General features: G+C 51.9%; 1 protein-coding gene across 2 annotated transcripts in view; it reads left to right on the plus strand.

Annotated features, from left to right (window-relative positions):
* The window catches only part of hormad1 (HORMA domain containing 1), a 41,061-nt gene that overhangs the window by 10,320 nt on the left and 5,689 nt on the right, over positions 1-25,052 (plus strand). Inside the window, exons 3-12 of one of the 2 annotated variants that reach the window (XM_041181643.1) lie at positions 1-66; positions 3,833-3,896; positions 7,510-7,546; positions 10,488-10,508; positions 10,614-10,640; positions 15,452-15,519; positions 18,190-18,341; positions 19,117-19,361; positions 23,920-23,998; positions 24,133-24,212. The exon at positions 1-66 is cut by the window's left edge and continues 79 nt beyond it. In XM_041181643.1, the coding sequence (XP_041037577.1) occupies positions 1-66; positions 3,833-3,896; positions 7,510-7,546; positions 10,488-10,508; positions 10,614-10,640; positions 15,452-15,519; positions 18,190-18,341; positions 19,117-19,361; positions 23,920-23,998; positions 24,133-24,212 (839 nt within the window). The remainder of the gene's footprint in view (positions 67-3,832; positions 3,897-7,509; positions 7,547-10,487; positions 10,509-10,613; positions 10,641-15,451; positions 15,520-18,189; positions 18,342-19,116; positions 19,362-23,919; positions 23,999-24,132; positions 24,213-25,052) is intronic. The other variant, XM_041181644.1, reaches the window with a different exon arrangement.

The raw sequence follows: 25,052 nt of genomic DNA on the forward strand, positions 1-25,052 counted from the left end.
TCTCCTGCATTACCTACCTCCGAGGGCTGTTCCCCGAGCATGCCTACGGCACACGATATCTGGAAGGTAACCTTTCTTATTGCGTGCTTCGCGTAAGCCTGTGGGAGTGGGGCAGGGGAGGGGGGTGTGGTGGGGTAGAGGGGGTGGTGATGAGATGCCCTTCACCCCCCCCCCCCCCCCCCCCCCCCACCCCCGTCATCCCTCTGATACTCCGCCCCTTCTTATCATGACATCTAATTGCCTTCCGAATCAACAACACCAGTTCAGCTCGCATTTATATAGCGCCTTTAGCAAATGGGGGGTGGGGGGGGGTGGTGGTGGCGTTGCGGGTAATGTCACTGGCTCAGTAATCCCTAGGCCCAGGCTGCTGCTGCTCGACGGTGGGGCGGGGGGGGTGGGGGGGAGGGGTGGGTGGGTAGGGGAACACAGGTTCGAATCCCACCATGGGGCAGCTGGTGGAATTTAAACTCGATTCACAAATTCTGGAATTGAAAGCAAGTCTCGATAACGCAAGACTCAGGTTCTGTATATATATACATAAAAAAAAACCCATCTGGTTCACTCGTGACCCTTTAGGGGAGGGAAATCCACCGTCCTTAACCGGTCTGGCCTGCATGTGACTCCAGACCCCACAGCCACGCGGCTGACTCTTAACCGCCCCTCAGGAATGAACGAGCGAGTCACTTAGTTCAAGGGTAATTAGGAACAGGCAGCAGTTGCCGGCCTCGCCCGTGATGGACACCCCTGCGCCGTGCAGCAGGAGCGTTATCGGGCAAGGCTTGAACCCTGAGCCACGTGAGATACCAGGTCAGGCCAGCTGAAACTCAGGCCAAGAAGTTGGTCCTAAGGCGGAGAGGTTTAGGGGAAGGGAATTCCAGAGCTCAGCACCCCCCCCCCCACCCCAAAAAAGCAGGCAGACCAAGGCGCGGCTGCCAATGGTGGAGCGACGGGAATCGGCCCGGGGTGGGGGGGGTGGTGGGGATGGGCAAAGAGCAGGTTACGGATGCACCTGGCATCACCTTCCTCGGTACGGTAAAGCCCTGCCTATCGCGGACCCGCTTACCTGCGCCAAAGTCCCTGTCCGCCAGTTCGGCCCCCGGTTGCGGGACCCCGGTCGCCTCTCCGCGGTTTTAAAATTTTTTTAAAAAGAAGGGAAACCATCTTCAGAAAACGCTGGGGAGAAAAAAAAAAACGGCTTAAAGGAATGGAACAAAAACCGAAAACGGCCGGAAAATCTCACGCAGGTCCCGCCAGCAATCCGTGGAGAGGAAGAGAGAGTTAACGTTTCGAGTCCCGCGTCACCCTTCGTAAAGAAAAGGAGGGTGTCTGTGACGTATATATCCTGTGCAGGCGCACACTGCACCTGCGTCGTTTGCCGCTCTACACGCGTGGGGCGCTCCTTGTTGTTGGTCATTCACTTCCCGGTCGCAGTCCAACCCTCCCTCCCCAGCTCTCGAGTAAAGCACCGCCAGGGCGACGGATTCCACATTTCCCTTGTTTTATTAAACAATTTCTCTTTAAATTTATCGAAAGCGTCGTATTTTTCCTGGCCGCGCACCCTCGACAGCGTAGAGTTTTAGGATGGCTGGGAACCGGAACCTCTCCAGTTGACTCCCGGTGTACAGTACGTTCGTCGATGCCGCTGCCGGTGAGGTTTCGCAGGAGGGTGACTCCTCCCCCTGGGGGGATGGTGGTGGCGTAGTGGGGTTTTCCCTGGTCTGCCGACTCAGGGGTAACGCTCTGGGGACCCAGGTTCAAGTCCCACCATGGCCGATGATGAAATCTGAATTTAGTTTTTTTTTAAATCTGGAATTTAATGACCCTTTGCTGATTGTCGTAAAACCCCATCTGGTTCGCTCACGCCTCTTTAGGGAAGGGAAATCTGCCATCCTCACCCGGTCTGGGTTACACGTGACTCCAGGCCCACAGCCACGTGGTTGGCTCTTAAACGCCTTCTGACATGGCCGCTCGGTTGCATCAAAACTGGACCGGCCTCCTTAACAGCGCTGTGGGTGCACCTACCTCCTCAAGGGCAATTAAGTACAGGCCTTAGTATGGATAGAGTGGACGTGGGGAAGATGTTTCCATTAGTAGGAGAGACTAGGGACCCGAGGGCACAGCCTCAGAGTAAAGGGAAGACCTTTTAGAACAGAGATGAGGAGAAACTTCTTTAGCCAGAGAGAGGTGAATCTATGGAATTCATTGCCACAGAAGGCTGTGGAGGCCAGATCATTGAGTGTATTTAAGACGGAGACAGATAGGTTCTTGATTGGTAAGGGGGGAATCAAAGGTTACGGGGAGAAGGCGAGAGAATGGGGTTGAGAAACTTATCAGCCATGATTGAATGGCGGAGCAGACTCGATGGGCCGAATGGCCTAATTTCTGCTCCTAAATCTTATGGTCTTAAGGGCAGCGACGCCCACATCCAATGAGCGAATATAAAAAAAAATTTTGCTTGACGGTCTCAGGAATTTTACTGGAAAGATGTTTCTAACAGAGGTCTATTATTAGGACGGGCATTATCGAGCATCCAGTGACTGTTGGGGCAGAAACCGCATCAATACTTGATAGGGGAGAATATAAGACGTGGGGATAGGATTAAGAAAAGAGCTTCAGAGCGATAGCGCTGGTACGGGCAGAGTGCGCCTTTCTGCCCAAATTCCTACAAAGGTAGACTTGCGTTTTTATAGCGCCTTTCAAAATCTCAGGACATCCCAGCGCACTTCACAGCCAGTGAAGTATTCTTGAAGTGTGCTCACTCTTGTCATGCAGGAAATGAGGCAGCCCGTTCGTGCACAGCAAGCTCCCACAAATAGCAATCCGATCGTGACCCAGATCACCTGGTTTTTTGTTTAGTGATGTTGGTTGAGGGATGAATATCGGCCCCAGGGAACCAATCCCAACCCCTCCCCCCCCCAAATCGTGGTCTTTGGAGGTTTTACCTCTGCCTGTAAGGGCAGATGGGGTGGGGGGGGGGCTTGGTTTAAGGTCTCATCTGTAGGACAGTACCAGTGCTGAGGGAGTGCTGCACCGTCGGCCTGGTTTACGTGCCAGCATCTCATGAGGCCACGGCGGGTGTGGACTCGAGCCCACAGCTTTCTGGCTCTAGAGGTCAGCCTGCGACCCATTGAGCCAAAGCTCAAACGCCAGGGGAGCGGCTTGCCCGGTCACTTCAGAGCGAGAGTCAACCACATCATGAGGGACTGGAGTCACGTAGCGCAGACGAGTTGAGGGCGCCAGGTTCCACTCTGTCGAGCAATGAGACTAAGCTGGTTTGCCGGTCCACCAGCTCCCTTATTTATTGATTTCAGTTTCGCGGCCTGCGTTGGCTTGGATTTGAACTTCCAGCCTTTCTGGGGCGCGAGTGCAAACCTGCTGAACTGAGATGCTGGAGGTGATTAAATGATCTGGTAATGTCGATAGAGAGAAACTATCTCTGGGGGAGTCCAGAACAAGGGGGGCAGAACCTTAAAACGCGAGCCAGGCCGTTGACGGGTGATGTCAGGAAGCACTTCTTCACTCAGGGGAGAAGAAATCTGGAACTCTCTTCTGCAAAGATGCTTTGTGGGGGGGTGGGGTCAATTGAAAATGTCAAAACTGAGGTGGATAGATTTTTGTTGGGTAAGGGTTAGGGAATAAGGCGGGTAGATGGAGTTAAGATGCAAGTCAGGTGTGATCTGAGTGAATGGAGGAACAAGGTGGAGGGGCTGAATGGCTTCCAACCCCCCCCCCTCCGATCCTAACCGATTCAGCTTGATTGCCGGTGAGTTTTCTCGTGCCGTGTTCATTCTGAAGAAACCCTATGTTGCTTCTTTTTGTTTTCTCTCCTCAGACCTTTGTGTGAAGATTCTGCGGGAGGATGAAAACTGCCCTGGATCCTCACAGATTGTGAAATGGTTTGCGGCAAATTTTTTTCTCTCTCCTTCAAGATTGCGAAAGGAAACGTTCAGTCCATCCCCCGAATGACAACCGCACGTTCATGCGTAGCTCCGAGCCAGCGGAAGGAAGCCCCATTGTGAGCCCGACTGCTAACCCTGAGTTGGTTGTCAGAGTCATCTTCAGCACAGTTGGGATTGTTCAGTACTTGCTGCCGCGATCGCAGAATCTCACCTGATGTTGGACCCTAAGGTTCTTAGCACGGTTGAGTCTGTCCGTACTCTGCCTGTTGAGAGCAGCCAATGGCGCTGCGAGCGATAAGGCTCACTCACGCTCACTAGAAGCTAGATATATGCACACGCCCAAGCATTGCGCCTTTTTCAAGTAGACAAGTGAATTTATATAGCGCCTTCCACGCGGTGGAACCTCCAAAGGGTGCCTCACGGGAGCGCATATTAAACAAAATAAATTTGATGCTGAGCCACGTAAGGTGATTTGACTGAAAGCTTGGTCAAAGAGGCCGGCTTTAAGGAGCTTCTTGAAAGAGGAGAGCAAGAGAGGCGGGGAGGTTTAGGGAGGGAATTCCACAGCCCCGGGGCCCCCCAGGGCAGCTGAAGGCACGGCCGCCAATGGTGGAGCGATGGGAATCAGAGGTGGGTGGGGGATGCGGAGGAGGCCGGAATTGGCGGAGATTTCAGTGGGTGGAAGGAGTTACAGAGATGGGGGTGAGGCCGTGGAGGGATGAGAATTTTAACTTACAGACATTGCCAGAAATTCCAGAAACCCGAACATGGACACGCTGCTGGAGACACCCTACATTTTTGACGTACTTCCGGGGCCACCTTACCAATACTGACACACGCCTGGTTCAGTAATGCCCATTTGGGGAAGGAAATCTGCCATCTTACCCACTCTGGCCTACGTGTGACTCCAGATGCAAAGCAATGTGTTTGACTCTTAAATGCCCTCTGAAATGGCCTAGCAAGCAACTCAGTTGTATCAAACAACCATGAAGCCCAAAAGGAACGAAACCGGACGGACTACCCGGCATCGACCTAGGCACCGGAAACGACAGCAGCAAACTCAGCCCTGTCGACCCTCCTTACTAACATCTTGGGGCTTGTGCCAAAATTGGGAGAGCTGTCTCACAGACTAGTCAAGCAACAGTCTGACATAGTTATCCTCTTGGAATCATACCGTACAGATAATGTCCACCATCACCATCCCTGGGAATGTCCTGTCCCACCGGCAGGACAGACCCAGTAGAGGTGGCGGCACAGTGGGATACAGTCAGGAGGGAGTTGCCCTGGGAGTCCTCAACATCGAATCTGGACTCTATGAAGTCTCATGGCATCAGGCCAAACATGAGCAGGGTAACCTTCTGCTGGTTACCACCTATTGTCCCCCCTCAGCTGATGAATCAGTGCTCCTCCATGTTGAACACCACTCAGAGGAATCACTGAGGGTGGCAAGGGCACAGAATGTACTCTGGGTGCGAACTTCAGTATCCATCACCAAGAGTGGCTCGGTAGCACCGCTACTGACCATGTTGGCCGAGTCCTAAAAGACATAGCTGCTAGACTGGGTCTGCGGCAGGTGGTGAGGGAACCAACAAGAGGGTAAAACATACTTGACCTTATCCCCATCAACCTGCCTGCTGCACATGCATCTGTCCATGACAGTATCGGTAGGAGTGACCACCGCAGTCTTTGTGGAGACGAAGTCCCACCTTCACATTGAGGATACCCTACATCGTGACGTGTGGCACTACCACCGTGCTAAATCGGATAGATTTCGAACAGATCTAGCAGCTCAAGACTGGGTGTCCATGAGGCACTGTGGGCCATCAGCAGTAGCAGAATTGTACTCGAACACAATCTGTAACCTCATGGCCCGGCATATTCCCTATTTTACCATTACCATCAAGCCAGGGGATCAACCCTGGTTCAATGAAGAGTGCAGGAGGGCATGCCAGGAGCGGCACCAGACATACCTAAAAATGAGGTGTCAACCTGGTGAAGCTGCAACACAGGACTCCTTGCGTACCAAATAGCGGAGGCAGCATGTGACAGACAGAGCTAGGTGATCCCACAACCAATAGATCAAATTTAGGCTCTGCAGTCTTACCATGTTCAGTTGTGAATGGTGGTGGACAATTAAACAACTACCAGGAGGAGGAGGCTCCCCAAATATCCCCATCCTCAATGTTGGAGGAGCCCAGCACAGCAGTGCAAAAGATAACTCTATGACATCTTTGGCAATCTCTTCTTTGCCTCTACCTGTCACTGGCCCTCTATCCAGCTCTACTTGTCCCACCCCCGCTTAAACCAGCTTATATTTCACCACTCTTCTATTTTTCCTTAGTTCTGTTGAAGAGTCATACGGACCCGAAACATTTACCGTGTTCCTCTCTGCAGATGTTGTCAGACCTGCTGAGTTTTTCCAGGTATTTTTTATTTTTGTTTTTGTTTTGGATTTCCAGCATCCGCAGTTTTTTGCCTTTCTCTTAGTGCAAAAGATAAGGCTGAAGCATTTGCAGCCATCTTCAGCCAGAAGTACCAAGTGGATGACCCATCTCAGCCTCTTCCTGAGGTCCCCAGCATCACAGTTGCCAGTCTTCAGCCAATCTGATTCACTCCAGGTGATATCATGAAACAGCTGAAGGCACTGGATACTGCAACGGCTATAGGCCCTGACAACATCCTGGCAATAGCACTGAAGACTTGTGCTCCAGAATTAGCCAGGCCCCTAGCCAAGTTGTTCCAGTTAGGCTATAACACTGGCATCTACCCAGCTATGTGGAACGTTACCCAGGTATGTCCTGTACACAAAAAGCAGGACAAATCCAACCCAGCCAATTACTGCCCCCTCAGTCTACTCTCGATCATCAGTAAAGGGATGGAAGGACTCATCAATAGTGCTATCCGAGTAGCACTTACTCAGCAATAACCTGCTCTCTGATACTCAGTTTGGGTTCCACCAGGTCCACTCAGCTCCTGACCTCATTACAACCTTGGTCTGAACATGAACAAAAGAGCTGAACTCCAGAGGTGAGATGAGAGTGACTGGAGGCCACATTTGACCGAGTGTGGCATCAAGGAGCCCTAGCAAACTAAGCCATTGGGAATCAGGGGAAAACACCCCATTGCCTGAGCCCTAAGCCCTGGAATTCCCTCTCTAAACCTCTCTGTCTCTCTCTCTCTTTCCTTTCTGATGCTTCTTAAAACCGACCTTTTTGATCAAGCGATAATGTTCCGATGAACCCCAAGGCAGGCTGGAGGAACAGCATCTCATCTTCCGATTAGGCACTTTACAGCCTTCTGGACTCAATATTGCGTTCAAAAACTTCAGGTCATAAGCTCTGTCCTTTTAGAATATTCCACACCCATGTGCCAGTGCCAGTGTGCTTCTTGTTCTCATACCTTGCTTTCAGACTCCACTAAACTTTATTATGCTATTAGCACATTCAGCTTCTTTGATTTCAGACAGTGAAATAGAAAGGTGTTCCTAACTGAAACGAATGTGTGGGACCAGTAGATTTCTAGCCGTAGTGGCTGGAAGGTGTCGGCTTGGCAATTAAAGAAATGGCGCTTTTGCTGTGATTTCTTACGTGCTTATTCTGTTCTCTTGTAGGATGTTGGGATGCTATGATGCACTGCAGAAGAAATACGTAAGTGTTTTTGTTGATCACGGCTTCTAGAACTTTCCAGAGCTTAGCAACCGAGGGAAGGATGTCAGGGAGTCGAGTGAGATTAAATGCAGCTGAACAAAGCTCCGGGATTTTGATGCATGCAACACCCGTGCTAATGTTCACCCTCACACACAGGCAAATACCCATCCCACTGCTCTCATGCGACAGGATGCACTCTCTCATGCATATGCACATTCACAACAGCAACAAGGTGAATTTATGCAGCGCCTTTATCGCAGGAGCACCATAGCAAAGATAAACTTGACCTTGGGGCACGTTAGGAGGTGGCAAGTCAGGTGAACCATGAGCGTGGCAAAAGAAGTAGATTTTAAGGGGTGCGGGAAGGGACAGAGAGAGAGAGGCGTAGAGGTTGAGGGAGAGGATTCCAGAGCTTGGGGTCCAGATAGGGCCGCCATTGGTGAAGCGGTGGAAATCTGGGGGCCATGCAAGAGACTGGAATTGGAGGACCACAGAGAGCTCGGAGCATTGTGGGGGCTGGAGGAGGTTACAGAGATAAGGAGAGGGTGTAGGGGCTGGAGGATGTTACAGAGTTGGAGAGGGCTGGAGGAGGTTACAGAGATAGGGAGGGGTGTAGGGGCTGGGGGAGGTTACAGAGATAGGGTGGGTTGCAGGGGCTGGAGGAGGTTACAGAGTTAGGGAGGGGTGTAGGGGCTGGAGGAGGTTACAGAGATAGGGAGGGGTGTAGGGGCTGGAGTAGGTTACAGAGATAGGGAGGGGTGTAGGGGCTGGAGGAGGTTACAGAGATAGGGGTGGAGGGGCTGGAGGATGTTACAGAGTTAGAGAGGGCTGGAGAGGGTTACAGAGATAGGGAGGGGTGTAGGGGCTGGAGTAGGTTACACAGATAGGGAGGGGTGTAGGGGCTGGAGGAGGTTACATAGATAGGGAGGGGTGTAGGGGCTGGAGGAGGTTACAGAGATAGGGAGGGGTGTAGGGGCTGGAGGAGATTACAGAGATAGGGAGGGGTGTAGGGGCTGGAGGAGGTTACAGAGATAGGGAGGGGTGTAGGGGCTGGAGGAGCTTACAGAGATAGGGAGGGGTGTACGGACTAGAGGAGGTTACAGAGATAGGGAGGGGTGTAGGAGCTGGAGGAGGTTACAGAGATAGGGAGTGGTGTAGGGACTGGAGGAGGTTACAGAGATAGGGAGGGGGTGTAGGGGCTGGAGGAGGTTAGAGAGATAGGGAGGGGTGTAGGGGCTGGAGGAGGTTACAGAGATAGGGAGGGGTGTAGGGGCTGGAGGAGGTTACAGAGATAGGGAGGGGTGTAGGGGCTGGAGGAGGTTACAGAGATAGGGAGGGGTGTAGGGGCTGGAGGAGCTTACAGAGATAGGGAGGGGTGTACGGACTAGAGGAGGTTACAGAGATAGGGAGGGGTGTAGGAGCTGGAGGAGGTTACAGAGATAGGGAGTGGTGTAGGGACTGGAGGAGGTTACAGAGATAGGGAGGGGTGTAGGGGCTGGAGGAGGTTAGAGAGATAGGGAGGGGTGTAGGGGCTGGAGGAGGTTACAGAGATAGGGAGGGGTGTAGGGGCTGGAGGAGGTTACAGAGATAGGGGTGTAGGGGCTGGAGGAGGTTACAGAGATAGGGAGGGATGTAGGGACTGGAGGAGGTTACAGAGATAGGGGGTGTAGGGGCTGGAGGAGGTTACAAAGATAGGGAGGGGTGTAGGGGCTGGAGGAGGTTAGAGAGATAGGGAGGGGTGTAGGGGCTGGAGGAGGTTACAGAGATAGGGAGGGGTGTAGGGGCTGGAGGAGGTTACAGAGATAGGGAGGGGTGTAGGGGCTGGAGGAGGTTACAGAGATAGGGAGGGTTGTAGGGACTGGAGGATGTTACAGAGATAGAGAGGGGTGTAGGGGCTTTAGGAGGTTACAGAGATAGGGAGGGGTGTAGAGGCTGGAGGAGGTTACAGAGAGGGAGGAGTGTAGGAGTTGGAGGAGGTTACAGAGATAGGGAGGGGTGTAGGGGCTGGAGGAGGTTACAGAGATAGGGAGGGATGTAGAGGCTAGAGGAGGTTACAGAGATAGGGAGGAGTGTAGGAGCTGGAGGAGGTTACAGAGATAGGGAGGGGTGTAGGGGCTGGAGGAGGTTACAGAGATAGGGAGGGTTGTAGGGGCTGGAGGATGTTACAGAGATAGGGAGGGTTGTAGGAGCTGGAGGAGGTTACAGTCACCAAATTTTCATTTGGTCCCCCCACCCCCACCTCACTCCTCCCCAATCCCCCCCAACCCCGAGCCATCAATGCTTTTTTTCGGATGGAGAGAATTCCAGATTCCCACCAGGTTCAGTGGGTGAGAAACAATTTGCACATATGTTTCCCGTTATGCAAGCGCAGGACGTCCCAAAGCTCCACCATTCAATAAGATCATGGCTGATCTGATTGTAACCTCAACTCCATATTCTCACCTCCCCCCGATAACCTTTCACCCCCTTGCTTATCAAAAACCTATCCACCTCTGCCTTAAAGATACTCAAGGACTCTGCTTCCGCCGCCTTCTGAGGAAGAGAGTTCCAAAGACTCACGACCCTCTGAGAGAAAAATAATTTCCCCTCATCTCTGTCCTAAGTAGGCGACCCCTGATTTTTATACAGTGACCCCCCTGCTAGTCCTAGGTTCTCCCACAAGAGGAAACATCCTCTCCACATCCCACCCTGTCAAGACCCCTCAGGATCTGAAAAAGCTTCAATTAAGTCGCCTCTTACTCTTCTAAACTCCAGACGATACAAGCCTAACCTGTCCAACCTTTCCTTGCAAGGCAACCCCCTCACTCCGGGTATTAGTCTGGTAAACCTTTGGACTGCTTCCAACACATTTACACCCTCCTTAAATAAGGGACAACGCAATATCAGCAGTCATCGCAATGTTCACTGACATTATAACTATCTTGTTCTTCCCCCTACACAGCTACGGATGCTGGTTTTGGCCGTAAGTAATTTATTAACATTAACCTCACTTTGAAAGACTGAATCCGCTCGTTGATCAGCGACCAATGGATTGCTTATGCCTTTTCACTTCTACTTTCATCTACAGATCTACACAGATCAGGAAGATCCTCAGGTATTTTCCAACTAATATGCTGCAGTGGATCACCTGGCGGGGGGTACATTTCCAATGTTGCACTTACGAAGGGGAAATCATCCCATGGGAAATTCTGTTGGATATTCGGGTGCAACGCGCTATTTCACTTGTGTTTAATTTTCATTGTGCACTCCCGATGGGCTGTTCCCAATGGGCTTGTTCTCAATGGGCTGTTCTTGATGGGCTGTTCTCGATGGGCTTGTTCTCAATGGGCTGTTCTTGATGGGCTGGCTCTCTATGGACTGGCTACCAACTGGCTTTTCTCGAGGGGCTGTTCTCGATGGGCTTGTTCTCGATGGGCTTGTTCTCGATGGGCTGTTCTTGATGGGCTGTTCTTGATGGGCTTGTTCTCAATGGGCTGTTCTTGATGGGCTGGCTACCAACTGGCTTTTCTCGATGGGCTTGTTCTCGATGGGCTTGTTCTCGATGGGCTGTTCTTGATGGGCTGTTCTCGATGGGCTTGTTCTCAATGGGCTTGTTCTCAATGGGCTGTTCTTGATGGGCCGGCTCTCGATGGGGGGCTACCAACTGGCTTTTCTCGAGGGGCTGTTCTCGATGGGCTTTTCCCGATGGTCTGTTCTCGATGAGCTTTTCCCGATGGGCTGTTCTCGATGGACTGGCTCTCGATAGGCTGGCTCTCGATGGGCTGATCCCGATGGGCTGTTCTCGATGGACTGGCTCTCGATAGGCTGGCTCTCGATGGGCTGTTCTCGATAGGCTGTTCCTGATGGGGTGTTCTCGATGGGCTGGCTCTCGATGGGCTGTTCTCGATAGGCTGTTCCCGATAGGCTGTTCCCGATGGGCTGTTCTCGATGGGCTGGCTCTCGATAGGCTGGCTCTCGATGGACTGGCTCTCGATGGGCTGTTCTCGATGGGCTGTTCCCGATGGGCTGTTCTCGATGGGCTGGCTCTCGATGGGCTGTTCTCGATGGGCTGTTCCCGATGGGCTGTTCCTGATGGCTGTTCCCGATGGGCTGTTCTCGATGGGCTGGCTCGCGATGGGCTGTTCTCGATGGGCTGTTCTCGATGGGCTGGCTCTCGATGGGCTGTTCTCGATGGGCTGTTCCCGATGGGCTGTTCTCGATGGGCTGTTCTCGATGGGTTGGCCCTCGATGGGCTGTTCCCGATGGGCTGTTCTTGATGGGCTGTTCTCGATGGGCTGTTCCCGATGGGCTGTTCCTGATGGGTTGTTCCTGATGGGCTGTTCTCGATGGGCTGGGTCTCGATGGGCTGGCTCTCGATGTGCTGTTCCTCGATGGGCTGTTCTCGATGGGCTGGCTCTCGATGGGCTGGCTACCAACTGGCTTTTCCGGAGGGGCTGTTCTCGATGGGCTTTTCCCGATGGTCTATTCTCGATGAGCTTTTCCCGATGGGCTGTTCTCGATGGACTGGCTCTCGATAGGCTGGCTCTCGATGGGCTGATCCCGATGGGCTGTTCTCGATGGACTGGCTCTCGATAGGCTGGCTCTCGATAGGCTGATCCCAATGGGCTGTTCTCGATGGACTGGCTCTTGATAGGCTGGCTCTCGATGGGCTGATCCCGATGGGCTGTTCTCGATGGACTGGCTCTCGATAGGCTGGCTCTCGATGGGCTGTTCTCGATGGACTGGCTCTCGATGGGCTGTTCTCGATGGGCTGTTCTCGATAGGCTGTTCCTGATGGGGTGTTCTCGATGGGCTGGCTCTCGATGGGCTGTTCTCGATAGGCTGTTCCCGATAGGCTGTTCCCGATGGGCTGTTCTCGATGGGCTGGCTCTCGATAGGCTGGCTCTTGATGGACTGGCTCTCGATGGGCTGTTCTCGATGGGCTGGCTCTCGATGGGCTGTTCCCGATGGGCTGGCTCTCGATGGGCTGGCTCTCGATGGGCTGTTCTCGATGGGCTGTTCCCGATGGGCTGTTCTCGATGGGCTGGCTCTCGACGGGCTGTTCTCGATGGGCTGTTCCCGATGGGCTGTTCCTGATGGGCTGTTCCCGATGGGCTGTTCTCAATGGGCTGTTCTCGATGGGTTGGCTCTCGATGGGCTGTTCCCGATGGGCTGTTCTCGATGGGCTGGGTCTCGATGGGCTGTTCTCGATGGGCTGAACCCGATGGGCTGTTCCCGATGGGCTGTTCCTGATGGGTTGTTCCTGATGGGCTGTTCTCGATGGGCTGTTCTCGATGGGCTGGGTCTCGATGGGCTGGCTCTCGATGTGCTGTTCCTCGATGGGCTGTTCTCGATGGGCTGGCTCTCGATGGGCTGTTCCCGACGGGCTGTTATCGATGGGCTGCCTCCCACCCACAACATTATTTGTCCTCTTCCCTCTATCCCTCCTTTGTGACACTCCCTGCTCGGTTCTTCCCCTTTCTCTCATTGTTTCCTTTTCTCTCTCTCTCGCTCTCCCTTCTTTCTGTACAATTCTGTCCTCTTGTTCCTTTTTTTTGCCTTTCCCTCATTCCCTCCCCTTTTCATTTTTGCTTCACTCTCTGTTTCTTTGCTCTTTCTCTCCTTCCCTTCTTACCTGTGTCCCCATTCTCTGTTTCTCCTTGTCTTCCTTTCCCCTCTGCCCTTGGGACTTTTCCTTCGTGCTCCTTTCTTCTGCTCTCATGCTCTCTCTCTGTCTCTTCCTGCCTCTTTATTCCTTTTCTCCTCTGCTTGACTGTTACTATTCTCGCTGATGTTCACCTGTTCAGTTCAGGGGAGGTAGTGGTATTGTTGCTGGACTGTTAATGCAGAGGAAACAGGGTAATTGGCTGGGGACCTGGGTTCGAATCCCACTATGGCAGACGAATTTAATAAATAATAAATATTTATTATTGAATAAATATCTGGAATTAAAAGTCTTAACGATGACTATCATCGATTGTCTTAAACCCACCTGGTTCATTAATGCGCCTTTAGGGAAGGGAAATCTGCCATCCTTACCCAGTCTGGCCTACATGTGACTCCAGACTCACAGCCATATGGCTGACTTAAAAACGTGGGCAAAAAAGTGCTGGCCTAGCCCACATCCCACAAACAAATATACGGTCGAGGTCACATTTTGGTCTGATTTACACCCCTCTGGAGCACCTTAGGATGTTTTATAAGTTAAAGGCACTATAGAAATGCAAGTTGTTGTACTGCATTGTGTGCACTGTCTCTATCTCATCAGTCTCTGTGCCTCTCTCCAGATCACTCCCTCCCTGTCTATCATGTCCTTTTGTTCCTAACCTCGCCCATATTCAGCTCTGTGTAGAGACGCTATACAGTGGGAATAATGTAAGCCAAAGAGTAATCAAGATGATGCAGCAGAGCTGATCAAACAAACCAGGAAGCCATCGCAAGCATGTTCCTCGGGGAAGGGGAAGGGCAGTACAACAACTTGCATTTCTATAGTGCCTTTAACTTATAAAACACCCTAAGGTGCTCCAGAGGGGTGTAAGTCAGACCAAAATGTGACCTCGAGCCACATGAGGAGATATTAGGAACAGGTGACCCAAAGCTCGGTCAGAGAGGTCAGTTTTAAGGAGGAGAGAGAGAGGGTCGGAGATGGTTTAGGGAGGGAATTCCAGTGTTTAGGGCCCCCAGGCAGGTGAAGGCGCGGCTGCCAATGGCAGAGCGATGGGAATCGGGGGATGCTCAGGAGGCCGGAATTGGAGGGGTGCAGAGAATTGGAGGGTTGTAGGGCCTGGAGGAGGTTCCAGAGATAGGGAAGGGTGTAGGGGCTGGAGGAGGTTACAGAGATAGGGAGGGGAGTAGGGGCTGGAGGAGGTTACAGGGATAGGGAGGGTTGTAGGGCCTGGAGGAGGTTCCAGAGATAGGGAAGGGTGTAGGGACTGGAGGAGGTTACAGAGATAGGGAAGGGGTGTAGGGGTTGGAGGAGGTTTCAGAGATAGGGAGGGGTGTAGGAGTTGGAGGAGGTTACGGAGATAGGGATGGGTGTCGAGGCTGGGGGAAGTTACAGAGATAGGGAGGGGTGTAGTGGCGGGGGAGGTTACAGAGATAAGGAAGGGTGTAGGGGCTGGATGAGGTTACAGAACTAAGGAGGGATGTAGGGACTGGAGGAGGTTACAGAGATAGGGAGGGGTGTAGGGGCTGGAGGAGATTACAGAGATAGGGAGGGGTGTAGGGGTTGGAGGAGGTTACAAAGATAGGGAGGGGTGTAGTGGTGGGGGAGGTTACAGAGATAGGGAGGGGTCTAGGGGCTGGAGGAGGTTACAGAGATAGGGAGGGGTGTAGGGGCTGGAGGAGGTTACAGAGATAGGGAGGGTGTAGGGGCTGGAGGAGGTTACAGAGATAGTGGTGTAGGGGCTGGAGGAAGTTACAGAGATAGGGACGGGTGTAGGTGCTGGAGGAGGTTACAGAGATAGGGAGAGTTATAGGGACTGGAGGAGGTTACAGAGATAGGGCGGCCATGAAGTGATTTGAGGAGAAGGATGGGAATTTTAAAATGGTTGTCCGACCGGCTGCCAGTGTAGCTCAGCCTTTGGTGGGTAGAGGAGTAAGGGTTGGTTCGTGACTGGGACTGTGACAGCTGGACGGGGATGTGTGAGACTGACCCGGTTGGAAATTGCGGAGGAGGTGGGGAGGGGGGAGCATTAAAAAAAATAGTAAAACACTCAAGGCATGACCAAGGGTGGTAACTGTCTTATCTGATCCACTGCAGTCAGTCAGACACACCCTGGGCATCATGCCCCCTATCAGCTGGTGAACATTGTCGGGCTGGGGAAGATAGACTAAACCGGAACTTGAACCTTCAATCACTCCACCAGTAACGTGCTCTTTGAGGAGCTTTACTGTCCGTTCTCATGAGCCCTTCTTCCTTTTCAGACCATCACTGAATGTTACCAGTTTAAATTCAAGTACCTGACGATTGGACCAACAATGGACTTTGCAAGGTAGTCTCCCACCTTCAGCCTTCTATCTCCGAAACGCTGTGTAGGTTGTTAGAAATAAAAGCAAAAAGTGCCGGAAAAGCTCAGCGGGTCTGGCGGCATCAGTGGAGGGAGAGAGAGTTAACGTTTCGAGTCCGCGTGACCCTTCAACGCTGAAGAGAGGTAGAAATGTGATGAATTTTATACTGTTGAAGAGGTGGTGGAGCAAAATAGACTTTCAGGGACAGGTGGGAGCTCAGGAGAGATATGACAAAGATGTCATGAACGTAAGACGAAGGGAGTGTTAATGGTAGCGTTAAAGACTAAAGGAGGTGCTAATAGTGGCCTAAAAGTTGGATTGCAGAATGTGTTAATAGCAGAACAAGGGTCAGCTCTGTGAAAGCACAACCTAAGAACAAGTTACAAGGGGACATGTGGCAGGAGGGATTGAAGTTTTTTTTTTAAAAGGACCTGATAAAAATGGAGGCCGGAGTTCATGGTCCGAAGTTGTTGAACCCAATATTAAGACCAGAAGCCTTGATCGGAAGGTGAGGTGCTGTTCCTCCAATTTGTGTTGGGTTTTCACTGGGACGTTGCAACAGGCCAAGGATAGAAATGTAGTTTGCTAGCCTGTGTGTGTGTGAGTGCTTACTTACATGGTGGTGATGGTGTGTCACAGATCACTCAGAGTCCAAGTCCCTGTGGCAACACACACTTTTACACCCATGTTGTAGTCTGGAGCAATGGATAGTGATGGTGGAGGCTCCAACTTTCTTTCCATCATTTATTGTCCATCCCTAATTGCCCCTTGAGAAGGTGGTGGGTGAGCTGCCTTCTTGAACCGCTGCAGTCCCTGTGGTGTAGGTACACCCACCGTGCTGTTAAGGAGGGAGTTCCAGGATTTTGACCCAGCGACAGTGAAGGAACGGCTGATATATTTCCAAGTCGGGATGGTGAGTGACTTGGAGGGGAACTTCCAGGTGGTGGTGTTCCCCATGTGTCTGCTGCCCTTGTCCTTCTAGATGGTAGAGGTCGTGGGTTTGGAAGGTGCTGTCGAAGGGGCCTTGGTGAGTTGCTGCAGTGCATCTTGTAGATGGTACACACACTGCTGCTACTGTGCGTCGGTGGTGGAGGGAGTGAATGTTTGTGGATGGGGTGCCAATCAAGCGGGGCTGCTTTGTCTTGGATGGTGTCGAGCTTCTTGAGTGTTGTGGGAGCTGCACTCATCCAGGCAAGTGGGGAGTATTCCATCACACTCCTGACTTGTGCCTTGTAGATGGTGGACAGGCTTTGGGGGAGTCAGGAGGTGAGTTACTCTCCGAAGGATTCCCAGCCTCTGACCTGCTCTTGCAGCCGCAGTATTTACGTGGCTGGGTCCAGTTCCGTTTCTGATCAGTGGTGAACCTCGCCCCCCCCCCACCAGGATGTTGACAGTGGTCTGGCAATCTAGAGGCCCGGATTAATGAGCCCGTAACGTAAATTCAAATCCCGGCACGGCAGCTGGTGGAATTGAAATTCAGTTAATAAAATTTGGAATTAAAAAGCCAGCCTCAGTCACGGTGACCCGTGAAACTATCATCGATTGCCGTAAAAACCCCATCTGGTTCACTGACGCCCCTTTAGAGGAAGGGAAATCTGCCCTCCTTACCCGGTCTGGCCCTACACGTGACTCCAGACCCACGTCCACGTGGTTGACTCTTAACTGGCCCTCCGGAAGTGGCCGAGCGAGCTGTGTTCTAGAAAGTGGCTCCATGGTGGGATGGGTAGGATGGACTTGGCTCAGTGGCGCCCACATCCAAATAAAATAATTACTCGGGTACGCCCGGGTTGGCCTCTCTCCAGCTTAACCATCTCAGCTGAAAGAAATTGGCCTTTAAGAACCCAAATGTAAGGTCGAAGGCCAGGCTTTTGCGACTTGGCGGGCCCTTGCAGAGTCAAGGTCATTGGCACTTGCGTTGCCGCTGCCACTCACCTCAGGTAGGGGAGAGTGGCATTGTCGTGCGATGCCTGCTGCAGTGGAATAGGCTGAAGGAAGCAAAAGGCACCCGTGGCTTTATTTTTCCCATCTGCTTCGTGCCACAAGCAAGGAGACGGGAAAGGGCACCCATTACTCTCGCCTCCCCTCCGGCATTGCTGAATGCCATGTGCGCTCCAGCATTCACACTGCCCAGTCGAGGCCTTAATAAAAGAGGCGGGTGTTGTGTTTCTTTCTTTTACACTGCCCTTCATGCAGTAAAACGCCTCAACACCCCTGCTCAGGAGCGTTATCAGACATAATTTCCGACGTGAAGAGATATTAGGGACAGGCGAGCAAAAGCTTGGTCAAAGAGGTCGGTTTTAAAGAGCATCTTAAAGGAGGAGAGAGGGGGGGGGTGGTTGGGGAGGGTGGGGGTTGGTGGTGGGGCGGAGAGGTTTAGGGGAGGGAATTCCAGAGCTCAGGGCCCCCCCAGGCAGCTGAAGGCACGGCCGCCAATGGTGGAGCAATGGGAATCGGGGGATGGGCAAGAGGCCGGAATTGGAGGGCGGCAAATGCCCATGTTCCTGTGCTTCACCTAGGAGGCTGAAGATGTCCCGGCCCCTTTGCCCCACACACCCCCCCCCCCCCCCCCCACCCTTGCCAGTTTGAGTGTGTTGTAAGTGCCACTTGCCGTGCCCTCGAGTTTCCTCCTTTGTGCCGTTGTCGTATTTCTGCAGCAACAACAGAAAGATTAGCTCCAGCGTCGGCTGCTCGGACACCAGGAGAGCCAGCATCCAGCTCATCCGCAAGCTCTACGTCCTCATGCAGAGCCTGGGGCCCCTTCCCAACGACATCTGCCTGAAGATGAAGCTGTCCTACTACGATGAAGGTAATTTACCACCCTTGTCGCGCCGCGGCACGATTCAGCAGACGTCAGCGTTAAAGAATAAAACTTCGTGGGGCACGTCTTCCCCCCACCCCCCATTACCATAGCCACAGCGCCGGTTAACAGGAATGCTGTTTGTTTTGACAAAACAAGTGTGCACGGTTCACTCTACACCATAGCTAGTATAATGGGGAACCGTTATACTAATCTGCTCTGACCAACAGGACTGTTGTAGACCACCATTGAGTAAACTAAACAAGGTGCATTGCAGAGTGACTCATTTTAGTTCAGCCCTTATCAATAGTGCTGTAACCCCCCCAAGCTCCCTGAGAGGACTTTGGAAGCTCTGTTCACGCAAGATAATTGAAAATTGCAAAAAAAAAAAACCCTTCATAGAATCACCGGTTCGGCTCCCGGCTGGAATGTTGTGCCCCATTCCGGGCCACGCACCTTAGGAAGGAGGTCAGGGGCCTTGGAGAGGGGTGCGGGAGGGGGATTTACCCAGAATGGGACCGGGGATGAGGGACTTCAGTTCACGTGGAGAAGCTGGGACCGTTCTCCTCGGAGCGGAGAAGGTTAAAGGTTGGGGGGGGACATTGAATCGAGGCGTTCAAAATCAGGAAGGGGGTTTGGACAGAGCAAATAAGGAGAAACGGTTTCCACTGGGCAGGAGGGTGGGTCACCAGTGGGACGCGGATTGAAGAGAATCGGGGAAAGGAATCAGAGAGTGGGAGACGAGATCATTGTTTACGGTAACCCGTTGTGCTCTTTGGTCCAGTAACTCCGCCAGACTACCAGCCTCCTGGCTTCAAAGAGGGCAGCTTAGAGAATATGATGTTCGAAGGGGAGCCCGTCTTCCTGAGTGTGGGCGAGGTGACCACTCCATTCCATGTCCTAAAGGTGAAGGTCACAACGCAGAGTGACCGCATGGAGCAGTTGGACAAAGACCTGCAGAGGGAGCGTGAAAACATCCCACCCAGCCCGCCTGTGGAACTGGATCAAAATGAGCAAGTGGAAATTAATGTAAGGCCCGTTCTGCTATGGTTAACCGGTCCCTCGAGGGTAGAAGTCCAAGTGGTGACCTTCCCAGCCACATGTTATCACATTTACCCCGCCATTTCTTCAGCTCCTGGGAGTCACTCCCGTGGCCAGTCTCGCACCTCGAACTGCAGCTCACCCCAAATTTTGCTGTCCCCTTATCCTAACTCCCCCACTGTGCTCACTGAACCTGCACTGCCTTCCAGTCCAGCAATGCTTGATTTTAAAATTGTAACTCTTCTGTTTGCATTGCCCTACCCCCCTCCCCATCTCTTTAACTTCCTCCAGCCCCTGCAACCGTCCCTATCTCTGTAACCTCCACCAGCCCCTACCCCCCTCCCCATCTCTTTAACCTCCTCTAGCCCCTACAACCCTCCCTATCTCTGTAACCTCCTCCAGCCCCTACACCCCTCCCCATCTCTTTAACCTCCTCTAGCCCCTACAACCCTCCCTATCTCTTTAACCTCCTCCAGCACCTACACCCCTCCCTATCTCTGAAACCCCCTCCAGCCCCTACACCCCTCCCTATCTCTGTAACCTCCTCCAGCCCCTACACCCCTCCCTATCTCTGTAACCCCCTCCAGCCCCTACATCCCTCCCTCTCTCTGTAACCTCCTCCAGCCCCTACAACCCTCCCTATCTCTGTAACCCCCTCCAGCCCCTACACCCCTCCCTATCTCTTTTATCTCCTCCAGTCCCTACACCCCTCCCTATCTCTGTAACCTCCTCCAGCCCCTACACCCCTCCCTATCTCTGTAACCTCCTACAGCCCCTACACCCCTCCCTATCTTTGTAACCTCCTCCAGCCCCTACACCGCTCCCTATCTCTGTAACCTCCTCCAGCCCCTACACCCCTCCCTATCTCTTTTATCTCCTCCAGCCCCTACACCTGTCCCTATCTCTGTAACCTCCTCCACCCCCATACCCCTCCCTATCTCTGTAACCTCCTCCAGCCCCTACAAACCTCCGAGATCTCTGTAACCTCCTCCAGCCCCTACACCACTCCCTATCTCTGTAACCTCCTCCAGCCCCTACACCCCTCCCTATGTCTGTAACCTCCTCCAGCCCCTACAAACCTCCGAGATCGCTCCTCCAATTCCGGCCCCTTGCGCATCCTCAGATTTCCATCGCTCCACCATTGGCGGCCGTGCCTTCAGCTGCCTGGGGGGCCCTGAGCTCTGGAAATCCTTCCCGAGACCTCATGGTCTCTCTCTCTCTCTCTCTCTCTCTTTCCTGCGCTCTCTCTCCACCCTCCCCCCTCTCTCTCTCCTCTCTCTGTCTCCTCCTTTAAACCTAAACTCCCTAAAACTGACCTCTTTGAACAAGCTTTGGTTCACCTGTCCTGAGATCCATGCTTCAGCTGTACAAAGTCCTGGTTAGATCACACCTGGAATTACTGTGAGCTGATTTGGGCACCACGCCTTTGGAAGGATATACTGGTGTTGGAGGGAGTGCAGTGTAGATTCACCAGAGTGAGGCTGGAGTCCAAGGGTTAAATTACAAGGAGAGATCACGCAAACAAGGGTTGTATTCCCTGGAATTTAGAAGGTTAAGGTGACTCTGTGATCGAAGTTTTCAAGATATCTGATAGGGTGGAGAGCGAGAGAAATTACTTCCGCTGGTTTGGGAGTCCAGAACTCGGGGACAGAGTCTAAAAATGAGAGCCTGACCTTCCAGGGGTGAAGTTAGGAAACACTTGTACACACAAAAGGTGGTTTGGAACTCTCTTCCGCAAACTGCAATCGATGCTGGATCAATTAATTTTAAATTTGAGATTGATAGCTTTTTGTTAACCAAAGGGATATGGGGCAAAGGTGGGTGGATGGAGTTAGGTCACAGGCCAGCCCTGATCTCACTGAATGGCAGAACAGGCTGGTGGGGCTGAATGGCCTCCTCCTGTTCCGATGTTCCTGTCAGAATATCCTATCCCTTTTTCCCTCGTGTGTTTTATCCAGCTTCCCCCTTAAATAGGTGTCACGACACTGCAGTTGGTAAAGGCCGAGTTATTTAAAATCCCAGAGGGAAACTTTAAACAACTGTCATAACCTATATTTTCAACTGGTATCAGCAAAAAGATAAAAGCAAAAATACTGCGGATGCTGGAAATCTGAGACAAAAACAAAAATTGCTGGAAAAACTCAGCAGGCCTGACAGCATCTGTGGAGAGAAAGAGTCAACGTTTCGAGTCCAGATGACTCTTCCTCAGAACTTACAGTTGATATGTTTGAGATGCAACTCTGAATTCAGAAACAAACCCGCCAAGCCTCCAGCGGTTTTTTAGTATAAATTAAATTATTTATTAATTTTACAATGTATTAAACACATGCACATGTCTACAAATTACTACCATAATAACTATTAAACAAATCCCCAAATTAATCACTCCCAGGTAAATCTTCCCCAAGGCAACAGTAACCCATAGACTTTAAACAGACACCAGGCAAAGCACACTTGACCTCACGAATTCAAAATGAGGTCCCTTACAATGTGTTCCCTTTGCAGACAGCGGTAGGCTTACAGGCAGCTTAGATCACACATGCCTCTGACTTCCACACACAAAACTCTTTTCTGTATATACCTAGCCTTCCCTTTGAATGCAAATTCTCATTGTATCGCCAGGCCCTTTGAACTCCAACTCTTCTAACAATAAAACCCCTTTCAAAGTACAAATTTTATTAGTAATATAAACATATTGCTTGGTGTCTGCTAGGTAGGTGCAAGATTTCACCCCCAGCCTTTGAATGGTTTATTCAACAAAATGCAAATGTATCCTCTACCCTTACTGTTTACATCTCAAAATTACTATACATCAAATCGCCCAGGCTATCTAGCTTTAATCCAGTTACACACTCACATTCATACCCACAGACCCTACTACAAGTCCAATTTAAAGTAATTTCCAATAACATTATATACGTTAATATCTCTTCATAACATGCATTACTGCTAATCACCTCAACCACTCCCTGTGGGAGCGAGTTCCACATTCTCCCCACTCTCTGGGTAAAGAGGATTCTCCTGAATTCCTCAACGGATTTATTAGTGACTATCTTATACTTAGTTCTGGTCTCTCCTGAAGAGTGAGATCCTGAGAGGACTTGACAGGGTGAACGTGGAGAGGATGTTTCCTCTTGTGGGTGAATCCAGAACTAGCCGGATGACTGTTCTAAAATAAGGGGGTCTCCCATTTAAGACAGAGATGAGGGAAAAAAAATTCCTCTGAAAGGGCTGTGAGACTTTTCAATTCTTTTCGTCAAAAGATGGTTGAGGCTGAGTCTTTGAGTATCTTTCAGGCAGAGGTAGATAGATTCTGGTTAAGCAAGAGGGTGAAAGGTTATCAGGGGTAGGCAGGAATGTGGAGTTGAGGTTACAATCAGGTCAGCCATAATCTTATGGAATGGCGGAGCAGGCTCGAGGGGCCGAGTGGCCTACTCCTGTTCCTAATTCGTATGCAAGTGGAAAAATCTCAACGTGTACCCTATTGAACCCCTCCCTACCACCACCACCACCGCCTTTCACCATTTTAAAGGCTTCCAACAGGTCACCCCCTCAACTCCTCTTTCCTAGTGAAAAGAGCCTCAGTCTGTTCAGCCTTTTCCTGATAGTTATCACCTCTCGGTCCTCATCATCCTTTTGGTGCACCCTCTGTAAACGGCTCCGTATCCCTTTCATAATACGGAGACCAGGACTGTGCACAGACACTCCTAGCTGTGGGCCTGACCAATTCCCGAGACAAGTTTAACATTGCTTCCCGGCTTTCCACTTCTGAACCTCTCAAAATGAACCCCCAGTGGCCTGTTACACTTTCATGGGCCCTTCAACTTGCCAGGCGACTCTTAATGGTTTAGTCGTTTGGTAGCACAGAATTTGAATATTGCTGAATAAAAGCTTTTCGTCTTGCACTCATCAGGACACCGGCAAGAATACCAATATAAGGGAAAAACAAAAACTTATACTGCCTGTGAAGAGGGTGCAGATTGGTTGGGGCAAGTGGCGTTGACAGAGAGAATGCACTGGTGATGGTGACTGACAGTTAACTGCCAACCATTGTTTGAAATTTAAGCCTGGTGGCTTGACCCTGATTGGTCAAGGCATTGCCCTGAGGAATGAGTCAGTGAATGGCTGTCACTTACTTTGTTTGGCTGAAACAGGTGCAATGTGTGTACATGTCCTTTCTGTTTGCAAAGAACAGGGCCCCGTGTACTAATATATGAGGACCCCGGTACACGCAAACACACCACACTGTCAGCCCGACTGACAATCTTAAGTTGGTCGTCAGCGTAAATCTGTACCCCTAGATTCCTTTGCTGCTGGATCCCATGTAGATCCTTATTTATCAAGCAGGAGGCAGCCTTATCCTCCCTGCCAACATTCATTTACTATTTATGCCCTGAGGTTGTGAGAAGCGCAGGCCTTGCTTCACCGTAAGTCACAGGTAATCAAAATGGAACAAATTCGAGTTCAGTCATCGCACTTTGCACCCTCGCTTGTGCGCCGCCTTCTCTCTATTTGACAACGCCCCTCTTTTGTCTTTTGCTATAAGGATACCTTGCCCGCAGAAAGTCCAGCCGCATCCCAGGTGGTGGTTCCCGAAAACAGTGACGCCGAGGTGCAAAGTGCAGGTATGTTGACCGCCTGAACCGCGCGATAAGGCCTAGTTGCGAGTGCTGCCCCCCACCACCCCCCCCCACCCCCACCCCTCCCCTCCCCGCCCCCGGTGTCACCCTCTGTAACGACTTTCTCACTGTATTTTCAGAAGCCAAGGCGTCACCACAGACTGAAAAGGCAGCGGACAGGGCAAGCCCCAAGGTCAAGAACAACAGCCCTGCCTCGCAGGTGAGTGCTGTCCGGCTGACCGACTCCAGGGACCCTTTGATGATTTCTTCTTTTCCCTTTCTCCTCCGCTGCCCCTCACCCGCTAGCTCCTCCCTCCCGTTCCTGATTTCCTCTTGGGTACAGTAACACCAGTTTGCCTAGTCACGCTCCCCCACACCCCCCACCATCCCCCAACTCTATAACCTCATCTGAATGTCGGACGAGGACTAAAGTTGGCTAGGCAGTGATGCCCCCTGCAGTCGAATTGCCTCACTACGCAGCACCGTAAGAGTCAGCGAGGCCACCCCTCACTTTTGGCTGCACCTGACAGCCTTACACGCGCGCTTTCCAGCAGGGAGTGCTAAACCCCGGGTGATCCACTTGCTCCCCCACCACGGCCCAACCCTCTCCACCCTCCTCCCCCCAGGGGCGCTGAACCTCATTTTAGTGCCCTCCCCACCTCCCCCATTCTCCTGTCATTCTGACTGGCAAGTAACTGAGCAGAGGGTAGGGACTGTGTCTAGAACCTAGTGGTTTCTGTGACTCAGTACCAAACGGGCCATGCAGCCACTGACCAAGCCGTGGTGGGAGCCATTATCGCCTCAGTGCCATCTTCCTCAATCGGTAAGGCCTTGGAATCTGCATCCTCTCGTCCACTCCTATTTTACAGGACAAAGCAGCCCACTTGATCGGCACCCCATCCACAAACATTCACTCCCTCCACCACCGATGCACGGTAGCAGCAGTGTGTGTACCATCTACAAGATGCACTGCAGCAACTCACCGAGGCTCCTTCGACAGCACCTTCCAAACCCACGACCTCTACCATCTAGAAGGACAAGGGCAGCAGACACATGGGGA

This window comes from Carcharodon carcharias (genome assembly GCF_017639515.1).
Source record: "Carcharodon carcharias isolate sCarCar2 chromosome 36 unlocalized genomic scaffold, sCarCar2.pri SUPER_36_unloc_1, whole genome shotgun sequence".
NCBI lineage: Eukaryota > Metazoa > Chordata > Chondrichthyes > Lamniformes > Lamnidae > Carcharodon > Carcharodon carcharias.